The 12010-nt window shown below is 55.2% G+C and overlaps 6 protein-coding genes across 6 annotated transcripts; 3 read left to right on the top strand and 3 right to left on the bottom strand.

The window, feature by feature from the left end:
• Positions 1–155: 155 nt before the first annotated feature.
• On the top strand, positions 156–2139 carry BGZ61DRAFT_493430 (uncharacterized protein; the record flags this gene model as incomplete). The annotated part of the gene is made up of 2 exons (XM_046250649.1): positions 156–1154; positions 1213–2139. 2 exons carry the CDS (start codon positions 156–158, stop codon positions 2137–2139), a joined length of 1926 nt encoding a protein of 641 aa, XP_046105540.1.
• Positions 2140–2659: 520 nt separating this feature from the next.
• BGZ61DRAFT_350429 (uncharacterized protein) lies at positions 2660–5165 on the top strand (the record flags this gene model as incomplete). The annotated part of the gene is made up of 6 exons (XM_046240228.1): positions 2660–2774; positions 2834–2857; positions 2909–2960; positions 3015–3029; positions 3086–4990; positions 5048–5165. 6 exons carry the CDS (start codon positions 2660–2662, stop codon positions 5163–5165), a joined length of 2229 nt encoding a protein of 742 aa, XP_046105539.1.
• BGZ61DRAFT_450246 (uncharacterized protein) lies at positions 4968–6312 on the bottom strand. Its single transcript, XM_046245711.1, has one exon. The coding sequence runs from the start codon at positions 6076–6078 to the stop codon at positions 5437–5439; it is 642 nt and encodes a 213-aa protein (XP_046105538.1). The 5' UTR covers positions 6079–6312; the 3' UTR covers positions 4968–5436.
• A 794-nt stretch (positions 6313–7106) lies between these two features.
• On the bottom strand, positions 7107–8099 carry BGZ61DRAFT_477259 (acyl CoA binding family protein; the record flags this gene model as incomplete). The annotated part of the gene is made up of 3 exons (XM_046248873.1): positions 7107–7662; positions 7721–8018; positions 8084–8099. 3 exons carry the CDS (start codon positions 8097–8099, stop codon positions 7107–7109), a joined length of 870 nt encoding a protein of 289 aa, XP_046105537.1.
• A 975-nt stretch (positions 8100–9074) lies between these two features.
• On the bottom strand, positions 9075–10284 carry BGZ61DRAFT_450244 (ribonuclease III domain-containing protein; the record flags this gene model as incomplete). The annotated part of the gene is made up of 1 exon (XM_046245710.1): positions 9075–10284. A coding segment is annotated over one exon (1075 nt), but the record flags the coding sequence as incomplete, so codon positions are not given.
• A 94-nt stretch (positions 10285–10378) lies between these two features.
• Positions 10379–10942, top strand: BGZ61DRAFT_531792 (mitochondrial ribosomal subunit S27-domain-containing protein; the record flags this gene model as incomplete). The annotated part of the gene is made up of 4 exons (XM_046253773.1): positions 10379–10504; positions 10554–10759; positions 10819–10868; positions 10920–10942. The coding sequence occupies 4 exons, from the start codon at positions 10379–10381 to the stop codon at positions 10940–10942; spliced, it is 405 nt and encodes a 134-aa protein (XP_046105535.1).
• Between the last annotated feature and the right edge of the window lie 1068 nt (positions 10943–12010).

Genomic DNA, 12010 nt, shown 5'->3' with positions numbered 1-12010 from the left:
GCGCGGCACGGAGTGCTTGGTCATCTTCGTCATCCATCACCAATATATTCCACATGCTTCCCTAAACATATCTCCCGCCTATAAACTCGCCGTTGATGCTCTGCCGTGCAGCGCTCCGTCGAGCTGTCCCGCGTTCTCCGAAGATCCGATTCACAATGGCCGCTCATCTCTCCAACAGCGCATCGGCGCCCTCGTCTTCATACGAAGGCGCATCGCTTGCAGACTTGCCCAAGTCGTGGCACTTCACCGAATCGCTCCCTGCGGACGCTCGCTTTCCGACACCGGCCGACTCTCACAAGACCCCCCGAGACCAGATCAGACCCCGACAAGTCCATGATGCAATGTTCTCATGGGTGCGCCCCGAAGAGCAGCAGAATCCCGACCTCCTCGGGGTCAGTCCGGCTGCAATGCGCGACCTGGGAATAAAGGCTGGCGAAGAGAAGACAGAGGATTTCCGACAGTTGGTAGCTGGCAACAAACTATATGGGTGGGACGAGGAGAAGCTTGAGGGCGGGTATCCTTGGGCGCAATGCTATGGAGGCTTTCAGTTTGGTCAATGGGCTGGCCAGCTGGGCGATGGACGAGCCATTTCACTGTTTGAGACTACAAACCCTGAGTCGGGAGATCGTTACGAGCTGCAGTTGAAAGGCGCGGGTTTGACGCCGTACTCTCGCTTCGCAGATGGGAAAGCTGTGCTGCGATCCAGCATCAGAGAATTCGTTGTCTCCGAAGCTCTCAACGCCTTACGCATACCTACCACCCGAGCATTGTCGCTCACCCAACTGCCGCACTCCAAAGTTCTGCGCGAGAGGGTCGAGCCGGGTGCCATCGTCCTACGGTTTGCGCAGACCTGGCTTCGACTGGGTAGCTTCGATATCCTCCGCGCTAGACAAGACCGTCCTATGATTAGGAAGCTGGCCACCTACATTGCCGAGGATGTCTTCGGCGGCTGGGACAAGCTGCCCGGCCGACTAGAGGACCCGGAGAACCCGACGACCTCGCCTCTTCCGAAGCGTGGCCTGGCCGCTGCCGAAACCGAGGGCCCCGATGAGGTTGCAGAAAATAGATTCACCCGACTCTACCGGGAGATTGTGAGGCGCAATGCCAAGGTGGTTGCCAACTGGCAAGCGTATGGCTTCATGAATGGTGTGCTGGTAAGTTTCCCCGAGGTGCTAGGGCCTAGAGATAGAATACTGACTGGACACGGCATAGAATACGGACAACACTTCCATTTATGGATTGTCGATAGACTTCGGCCCGTTTGCCTTCATGGATAACTTCGACCCAACGTACACGCCGAACCACGACGATTACGCACTCCGATATAGCTATAAGAACCAACCTACGATCATCTGGTGGAATCTTGTTCGCCTGGGAGAGGCTCTGGGAGAGCTGTTTGGCATGGGCGCAGACGTTGACGATCCGACCTACATCAAGGAAGGTGTCAAGGAAGGCCAGGAGACAGAGATTGTTGCCAGGGCAGAGAAGATCATTGCGCGAGTCGGCGAGGAGTACAAGGCCACGTTCTTGGCAGAATACAAGAAACTGATGACCGCACGACTGGGACTGCAGAACTTCCAGGACTCTGACTTCGATGTCCTCTTCAGCGAAGCACTCGATACCATGGAGGCCCTTGAGTTGGACTTCCACCACTTTTTCCGTCGCCTGAGCTCAATTAAGCTGGGGGAGCTGGCTACTGCGGAGGCAAGGGAGCAGACGGCATCTGTTTTCTTTCACAAGGAAGGGCCACCCAAGACGGTCGACGAGAACAACGCGAGACAGCGACTGGCCAAGTGGCTGGCGAGCTGGCGAGAGCGAGTCATTGAGGATTGGAGCGAAGCTGACAACATCGTGTCGGAGGCTCGGGAGAACGAGAGGATCCAAGCTATGAAGCAGGTGAACCCTAACTTCATTCCCCGAGGCTGGATCATGGATGAGGTTATACGACGCGTGGAGAAGGAGGACGACACAGAGGTGCTGGACCGTGTCATGCACCTTGCCCTTCACCCCTTTGAGGATTCGTGGGACGGCCAGACGATCGACGGCGTTCGATATGACGGCGACAGCGAGGAGGAGACTCGGTGGACGGCCGATCCTCCCAAAACCGAGAGGGCCATGCAGTGCAGCTGTAGCTCTTAGAGCAGATACACATCACAAGAATAGAGAAGCTCTCCGCTACTCGAATGCTTCCCTCAGGAATGGAAAGTCTACATGCTTAATGACTGGTGAAATGTAACGACCGGCGGTAAGAGGCAGCGGTCATGGAGATTGTGTCTCTTCCATGCTTCCATAATCGGCGTTTGGTTTCTCTGGAGCACAAGATAGAGGAAGACTCGACTGAAGCAACAGACCTGCCGAAGCAGACCTGCGCGCAAGCTCACCTACAATAAAATGTGCCCGATACAATTTAATTGAAGAAGAAAGAAAAAACTCAAGCTCGGTCGATCCGCAAATTGCAGCAAAGACTCTGGTGGAATGCGGTGTGGCCTCAGGCATCGAGAATTTGATCCTGACCAATGGGAGATGATGTAAATTAATCGCGGACTAGCGCCACTAAATCCATCACCCGAACAGCAGTTCCCTTCGAGACGTCAACGATTGAGCACATATTCGCCGCACGGCAAGCTACGTCCATCTCCTTCACCGTCGAGGCGACACGATGCTCCGACAATCTCTAGCTCGTTCGGCTTGGCGGACGAGCCGGCGGGCAGCCAATGTCTCGCGGGCATTCGCGACGACGATCCAGCGACCGGCCGAGGTGGAGTTGACAATTGGTGAGCATCTTTGTGTACCCAGCCATTGACCGTCCGACGGGGGGCTAACTCGACGGCAGATGGAAAGAAGGTGTCGATTGAAGGTATGATTCGATGATTAGAGTGTTTGGAAGCGGCTTCTGACTCCATTGCAGCCGGCTCAGCCCTCATCCAGGCCTGCGAGAAGGCGGGATCAACAGTCCCGAGGTACGTGGAGATTGCTCCGACGTGTTTTTGACGCCCTAGCTAACGAATGTCTAGATACTGCTACCATGAGTACGATACCTCCGACCGTTTTTTTCCGACCGAAATATCGCTAACCCTGCCCCCAGGAAGCTCATGATTGCCGGTAACTGCCGAATGTGCCTGGTCGAAGTCGAGAAGGCCCCGAAGCCTGTGGCCTCGTGTGCCTGGCCCGTCCAACCCGGAATGGTCGTCAAGACCAACTCTCCCCTCACTCACAAGGCTCGAGAGGGCGTGATGGAGTTTCTCCTCGCGAACCACCCCCTCGATTGCCCCATCTGTGACCAGGGAGGTGAGTGTGATCTTCAGGACCAGTCCATGCGCTATGGCGCCGACCGAGGCCGATTCCACGAAGTTGGCGGCAAGCGTGCCGTCGAGGACAAGAACATTGGCCCCCTCATCAAGACGTCGATGAACCGATGCATTCACTGCACCCGATGTATTCGATTTGCCAACGATATCGCCGGAGCACCGGAGCTCGGCTCCACCGGCCGTGGAAACGACATCCAGATTGGTACCTACCTCGAGCAGAACCTCGACTCGGAGATGTCTGGTAACGTTATCGACCTTTGCCCCGTCGGTGCCCTGACCTCCAAGCCCTACGCGTTCCGAGCCCGCCCCTGGGAGCTGAAGCACACTGAGTCAATTGACGTCCTCGACGGTCTCGGCTCCAACATCCGTGTCGACTCTCGAGGTCTTGAGGTTATGCGTATCCTACCCCGCCTCAACGACGATGTCAATGAGGAGTGGATCAACGACAAGTCCCGATTCGCCTGTGACGGTCTGAAGACTCAACGATTGACCATGCCCCTGGTTCGCCGGGAGGGTCGATTTGAGGCTGCTGACTGGGAGGAGGCTCTGGGTGAGATCTCTCGTGCCTGGCAGGTGAAGAACCCCCAGGGCAACGAGTTCAAGATCATTTCCGGTGCCCTGACCGATATTGAGTCTCTGGTTGTCGCGAAGGATATGGCCAACAAGCTCGGATCCGAGAACCTGGCCCTGGACACCCCCACTGGTAGCCAGCCTATTGCTCACGGTATCGACGTTCGATCTAACTACCTCTTCAACTCTACCATCTGGGGTATTGAGGAGGCCGACGCTATCCTGATTGTTGGTAGCAACACCCGACACGAGGCTGCTGTCCTCAACGCCCGTATCCGAAAGCACTGGCTCCGATCCGACCTCGAGATTGGCGTTGTTGGCGAGACCTGGGACTCCACCTTTGAGTTCGAGCATTTCGGTGCTGACCACGCCTCCCTCAAGAAGGCTCTGGCTGGTCCCTTCGGCAAGAAGCTCGAGGCCGCTAAGCGCCCCATGATTATTGTTGGTTCCGGTGTCACGGACCACGCTGATGCCAAGGCATTTTACGAGACTGTTGGTGCCTTCGTCGAGAAGAACGCTGCCAACTTCCGAACTCAAGAGTGGGATGGTTATAACGTTCTCCAGCGTGAGGCCTCGCGTGCCGGTGCTTTCGAGGTCGGTTTCACCACCCCCTCAGCCGAGGTTGCCGAGACCAAGCCCAAGTTCGTCTGGCTCCTTGGTGCCGATGAGGTTAACGAAGCCGACATTCCCAAGGATGCCTTCGTCATCTACCAGGGCCACCACGGTGACAAGGGCGCCCAGATCGCCGACATTATCCTCCCCGGCGCTGCCTACACCGAGAAGGCCGGTACCTACATCAACACTGAGGGCCGAGTGCAGATGACCCGTGCTGCTACCTCCCTGCCCGGTGCTGCCCGAACTGACTGGAAGATCCTCCGCGCTGTCAGTGAGTTCTTGGGCGCTCCTCTGCCTTATGACGATGTCGCCATGGTTCGGGACCGCATGGTTGAGATCAGCCCTGCCCTGGCCGCCTACGATGTTATCGAGCCTGTTGCTCTTCCCGAGCTCAGCAAGGTGCAGCTTGTGGATCAGAACAAGGGCGCCAAGGTCAGCGGCGAGCCCTTGAAAAAGGTTATCGAGAACTTCTATTTTACAGACGTTATATCGAGGAGGTATGCTACATTCTATATACATCTCTCATCTAATTACACTGCTAACCCCCTACCCAGCTCACCGACCATGGCACGCTGCTCGGCCGCCAAGGCTACTGGCGACCCCCGAACGAACTTTATGGCCCCCGGTATGGAGGAGGATAGGCCCATGGGCCAAGTCGAGTACGGGGCGTGAAGAGGGGGCTGTAAAAGAATAGAAAGATTTCCTTTTTGCGTCTGGGATGTTCGTAGTGCTTGTACATATAGGACGTCGGGCTGGAGGGTGAAGGTAAATAAGTTGACATGCTGGTCCCCCCCTCGCGGCGTGAACGTCTTTAAATCAACGCATTTTTACATCATCTTGTTCTCTTTCGACCATTGGTGTTATTCCAGCCTGGTAGGAAGTACCGTCTCTTCTTTGGGGGCGTCTGATACTTATGGGGCGCGCCGGATTGCTTGGCGAGTTCCTACTCAGCCTCGCGCTCCAGCTCTTTCTTGAGCGCTTGCTGGTAGAATTCACGGCTCTCCTCGATAAATTTATCGTAGCTTTCCAGCTTATCGGCGCCTGCCTGCGCGGCCCGGAATAGCTCGTTGGCTGCCCATTCGCGTGGTGAGCGGGCGATGATACCGGTGACGAAGTCGGGTTCCGGGATGAGGGTGATGTTGTAGTCTTGGGCGGGATTGTGCGGCGCCGTCATGTTGTTGATCATCTCGTCGAGGTCCTTGCGTTCCAGGCCGGGAGGAGGGTCCTGTATCGTGCCTGCGGGAGGCAGGGCCTCCTGGCGACGACCATTCTGGGCGATGCGAGCACTGTCGCGAACAAACAGTTTCAGGAGGTTTGACCGGACAGCAGTGGAGTGGGAGTCTAGCAGAGCCAGGATCTCGCGCAGCCGGGCGATGCGGGTGGCCGGTGGGGTGTATGGCGCGGCGAGATCGGACTCGATGGGGACGAAGAGGCCGCCGGCGAGGAATAGGTCGGGGATGATATCGTGGCCGGCCGGATCATGTTCCGTGCCGGGAAGACCACCCGCGAGGATGACCGCCGGAGGAGCGGCTGCTGCGGTGGTGGGAGCCTCAGAGTCCGGGATTTGTGGTTGAGGCTGCGCCATGGCTGCCTTTGCCGAGAAGGGATGCTGGCGGTTCCTCTCTGTAGCGGGACGACTACGCGCGAGGCATGGAGCAGACGGGACGGAAAGAGGGCTGACGAAGCACTAAAACACTGCGCCTAAGCCCTGCCGCCTTTGAATGATCGTCAGGCGTGGTGGCGGGTGGCGGGTGGCTTGTCTTGAGGTTGTGTCGCGTTGCAGATTGATTTCCTGTTTCATGCAAGTGCGGCGTTGAGCGATGGTCGTGCAGGTGGTGGTGGGTGGGCGAGTCGATGAGAGTAGACGAAGCGCCCCCGGCTGACCGCATTGGTACCTGCATTTGCCCTGTGGCTCAGTGGCATGTGGACGAGGCCGATCACGGGAGGCGTTGGGTTTTATGGCTGAGGCAGAGAACGATGGTTCGGAATTGAGGCGCGTTTGGCTGAACTGTTTGGCGTTGGGAGGCGCGTCGTTGACTGCTGCTTCACGGTGCCTGGAAACATGAATCGACATCACTACGCCAGGCAAGCATGACAGAACAAGTGTATTGTACATGAGATCTAAAAATAAGTAGGTGAGTGCTATCATGGTATGTACCATCATGTCACTATGCAAAAAAATTGGCCCCCTTGCCTCTAAATCATGAACTGTAATCCCTTACTCCGAAAGCGCCGTGGCCAAGTCAATGCTGCGGTCCCCCACTGGAGTTATTGGGTGTATTGTAACGACCAGTTGTCAGTTGGTACTGACCTGGCCGGGGCACCGTCCCCAAAGTGCTGGCAGCCCTTCCATCTGTTGTATATCAGGGTTAGATGGAGAATAATACGTGAGGCGCATGCGGTAGTATGTTGCGATTTAGCCTTTCCTCTGGTAGCTGGCACGGCCAGAAGAATCGTGGGGGAAGGGATGGGAAGGCCATCAAGGGATGTGGCAGTTTGCCATTATCTCTGTCGACGATGCCCCCTTGAGACGGATTATCCCCCCATTGCCTCCGTCTCGGGGTTTCGCAATCTCTTGCGGGTAGGCGGCCGTTATATCGTGCCGGAAGCTCATCATCGGGATGGGAGAATATTCCGGATGTACTCTCTCACAAGCTTGACGGCGGCCCTCACCAGGTCCTCCAGCCGTCGGTCTTTGCGCTTTCGCATCCATATTAGAACAATGGCGAGGATGACGAGGTCGGCAAGGAGGTGCTTCATCACAAGCCATGCCAACCAGTTGGCCCAGGCAGGGAAGCTGCGTTCCTTCTTGGCGCGCCACTCGCGACCTGTAGTGATTTGTTCCCGCAGCGCTGCCACCTCGGCCGACATGGTAGTGAGCGCCCGTTCCACCTTGCGTTGCCAGCGGCTACCCCTCTGGATTGGGTTCTGTCCTTCTAGCTCATCCTCCAGGTCCATCTGTCGTTGGGATTGCAGCTCAGCCTCGTCGTGCTCGCTCATCGGACTGATAATTTTCATGGGGCCTTCGGGGTCGCTTGCGTTGTCTTGATAGTGGTGTGATGCGGCCGTGGAGCGGTTAGCTTTGGGGGAGGACATGGAGGAACTGGGGCTGTTGTGTTTGATCTGGTTCCAGACGAATTCGAGCTCATCGACGAGCTCCCTCGCGTCCCTATGACAAGAAGACATGTTAGTTACCGGTCACTAAAGATCGGAACAAGTCTGCTCACGGTGTTGTCGCATATCGATGCATGGTGTCTATTAGGGCCTCGATATATCTCCTCTTGGATTCTGTCCGACTGAGGCCCTTCTGCATATTCCACGCATCCCACTTGTCCTTCTCGCGTTGGAGATCGTCTGGGGTCATTCCGGAGGCGGAATTCGGGCGTTCCATGACACCATCGACGTCGCCCTCCATAGCCTGCTTGTAGAGTCCATAGAGACGGAGTCGGTCGGAAGGAGGCGGTCGTGAGGCGCCGGTCTTGGGAATCTTCTTGACGGTGTTGAGGGCGTGGACGAACACGCGATCTGGTGGTCAGACGTCAGCAATGGCCGGCACGGCGAGGGAGGCTGAGATGATTAATTAGACTTACCAACTGAGTCGGCCATCTTGAATGATGTGACGAGCCAACACCCCGCGGCTCCTCAGATGTAGTCGACGAGTTGTGGCGACACTCGTTGGATCCGGATACCCTTTATCGGGCCCTGGGCCGTCCGAACCGCGGCTTGGTGGCCGAGACACCCCACTGGCCGAGCTATCGCAGGGGGATTGATTAGGCGCTGCGAAGATGCCGGAAACAACAACAAAGACAATGCAGTTATCCCGTGCGCCTGGCTGAGCGGACCTGCAACTCCATGGAAAAGCGCTAAATTAAGGTCCAACTGAGGTGCCGGCGAGAGAGCAGAGAAGGTGGCGATGATGATGATGATGGTGGATGATGGAGACTAGACGGGCGACGACGGGGGTTGCCAATGGGCATTGCGGAGGCCGTGTCCGCTCATCGGCAAATCAATCGACTTTGACCTCGGCGCGGCGCTGGAATTCGGCGCGGTCCAGGCCAGGGCAACTAACTTATGTAGGCCGGGGAGCTGCACCACACTCGGTAATTACACGCGACAGCCACTGTAGCTTCCGCTGGAAACGTCGCTGTCATCGCTGTCATCGCCCTGGATGCTACCCACCACCACCACCTCCACCACCACCTCCACCAGCTTAGCACATCCCCTTGCGCGGTGACGTCCCGAGACACGTGAAGCCGTGACAGACGATGAAAAACAACCCGACCCCTGCCATTTCTCCATGCTTAATTTCCAGAATGCCAATTCTGGTGCATCATCGTTTATTCCCCCGCATTTTTTTCTTGACTCGCTCGACCGAGGTGTTTTGAAGAAACCTTATGTCGGTTGTGGCATATGACAGATCTTCATAGACATATGGGTTGCTTCTGTTCTTGGGATGTGTCATGTTGCATTGCATTTGAAATGAGGTCGCAGATAACTCGGCATTCCTCAAGGAAACACTCGAAGAAAACACTATTCTACGGATACGAGATTTGAGTTTAAATAATTTAATGCACGTGGTCAAATTGCTGTTAATGCACTATTCAGTGAGGCACACGCCTAGACACCGAAAATTCGGGTATCAATTGCAGCCAGTATTCTAGTGTACATGCATGGTTTCTCGCAATGCTCGTTCCCTAGGACCAACCATTGACGACCTCATTTTGAGACATGGTTCCCCTTTGCTTCCTCCAATGCCTTCTGCGTCTCCACAAACGCTCGTTTTTTATCCCCATACAGCGTCATCAGCTTCTTGTTCTGCAATGCCATCTCCGCCGCTTTCTGGCCCGCCTCCTTCTTCTTCAGCGCCGTGCCCACGCCTAGATACTTGTCCTTCTCTCCCCATCCGTCAAGATAAACGCCCACCGAGTACAATGGCAAACCGAGATTCTTATCCTTTTTGTCTTTGTTCGGCATGTCTTCGTAACGTAGGTGGATTCCCTTAACCACCAGAATTTGTGCAAGGCGTTCCTTGGGTGTCACGTCCTTAACGCCAGTTCCCCCAGGTGCCATAGGCATATTCCATCCGCCTAAAGGAGCCGACTTGTTGGCTTTCTCTGCTTGCTTGATTTGATCCTTGATTGTCCTGCCCCAGAGCGACTTGAGCCAGGAAATGACAGTGGGGAGGCCATTGATAGGGTCAGAGAGAACGACTGCAGCAACGAATGCTTCAAAAATATCGCCTTGGATTTTGGTGATCTCCTTTTCTTTCATTTTTGACAGAATCAGCTCCTCCATGTTACCCATATCCGCAGGTAGGCGTGCTCGTTTCTCCATCTTGTACTGCCTAAAGTATCCTGCCAGCGTGATGTTGCGCACAAGTTGCTCTCGGACCTGGGAGCTTCGTCCCGGCGAGGCGAGGCCAAACGTCTGAAAAATTAGGGCCGTTGCAATCATCTCGATGTATGCGTCGCCAAGCCACTCCAGGCGCTCATAGTTGGGGCCATGGCCAATTCCAGGGTGACTGAATACTGCAAGCTCGAGCTCCGGGTTTGAGATCTGAGGTAGTGGTGGTAATTCAGAGGAGATATCGGAGGATGACCACGGCGTTGCTGTGCTCAGGTCTGGAATTGGGAGTGATCTTGAGCTGGGTTCACCATGGTGCCGTTTTCGTTGACCCTGGTCTTCGTCTGCACTTGAGCTCGGGCGCTTGCTCATTTTAAAGGTTGGGTGTAAATGATGTACTGGTGTGGTATAAGACCTGGTTGGCAGATTTGAGGTTGCAGAATTCATGAGATTTTGGACTGAGGCTCACCCGCTTCCGAGATCTTCGGCTGGCGTTGAGGGTCGCGACCCACCAGGAAACAGCATGACCAATCAGGACCCGCATGCGCGACGTCGGCCCAGATGCTTCAAACGTCAATCCGACGTCGAAAAAAGTTGACGGAAGCACATTTCATGTCGACAATGCTAAGATGAGTGTCCCACGAGCGCGAGTACTGGATTTGATGAAGGTGATACGCCCTAGACCCGTTCTGTGATGCATTTTCTGACTGCTCCAAGGCGCAATGCCAGGTCTTCGCGACATCATACAACCCCCAGGGTGTCCGAATGGGCAATAAGATCCTGCGACAGCGATTGAAGGGCCCGGCGATGGCTGCATACTACCCGCGGAAGACGGCGACGATCAAGGACCTGAAGCGCGAGTTCGGCCCCGTCCTGGCAACCTGGGATGAGGGTGAGGAGGATCGATTCGAGTACATTGAGGAGTAAGCGTGGATACAGCGGATCTTTGCAGAACGCCGACAAGCTGACCGTTTGACAATAGACTCAAGCTCCGTGGAAAGAGTGCACCCAAGAAGAAGACGGGTCCCCCAGGTATGTCCAGCAGCTTTCGAGGGCCAAGGCCAAGATCTAACAGCCCCGCAGCTCCCACTACCAAGAGGCGTTGAGGCAACCAACACCCACGGCGATGTGCCTGATTCGAACGATTGGTTCTTCGACAATACCTATTGCATGCGAGAAGCGAAAAATGACTTGGGAATCGTGCCGTTTTGTGGATGTACGAGGACGAAAGGGGAAGCCTGGAAGCAAGAGACGCTCCCAGCGTGGTTTTCCATCTGTGCATGTAAAACTATTTGTACCATCACTCAGCACCTAGCTCTACATGATGTCAATATACCGGGAATCTGTGATTCGAATTGCATCGTGTTTGAGCAACGACTAGGTTGAACTGCTCGCGTGATGATGGAGGGATCAGCCGTGGTGTGTTCGGTTGATTTGCACCACCTTGGTGATGAATCCCCGGAGAGCACCCACATGATTAAAGTGACACGGAATTCTCATCGCGAGCGCTGTTTAAGCGCATGATTCTCAAGCGGAGAGACATAGCCCTAGCCCAGGTAATTACCTTAGGTATTGAGAAGCAAGTAATGCCCCTGGATGGGACAGAAAGGATGGGAAGGAGTCGATCAAATGTGGTTCGCCAGTCTTTAACCAATCCCGTTTTGGATTCTTTCCCTTTCGAACACTCGGTCACTTAAATGCTTGCGCCGTTGCTTTGGAAGTGCTTGACGGACGCTGGATTCTTGCCCTTTCGTTGCACATCTCGAGTGGCCCTGTTCTTTCTTGCCACCTCGGAGTGAAGTTTTAGCCACCTACCTAGGTAGGTAGGTAAGGTACACAAATAGCCTATGTAGGTATAATTTGCAGGAAGCTCGGCTCGCGTGCTCTCGTCGTACTGTCCGTACGGCGTTGCTTAGCACCTCCCACGTACCTTACCTAGGTTGTGTACGTGAATCAACCCTTAGGTGCCTACCTAGGCAGGGCACCAAGAACACCATTTCCAGTTAAAAAGGAAAAAGGTGGAACCTGAAAGACCCCTAGGATCATTGTATTTGTTGCGACTGTCTACCTAGGTACTCATGGTAGTAAAGCAACTAGGAACGCAGCTGTACCACACTGCAAAAGGAGCAAACGCATTCTCAGCCGTTGCTCACTTGCTTGCCAGTTGCCCGCTC

This window comes from Ilyonectria robusta (genome assembly GCF_021365365.1).
Source record: "Ilyonectria robusta strain PMI_751 chromosome Unknown BGZ61scaffold_8, whole genome shotgun sequence".
In the NCBI taxonomy this organism is placed as follows: domain Eukaryota; kingdom Fungi; phylum Ascomycota; class Sordariomycetes; order Hypocreales; family Nectriaceae; genus Ilyonectria; species Ilyonectria robusta.
This window is presented reverse-complemented; position numbering and strand designations above follow the sequence as displayed.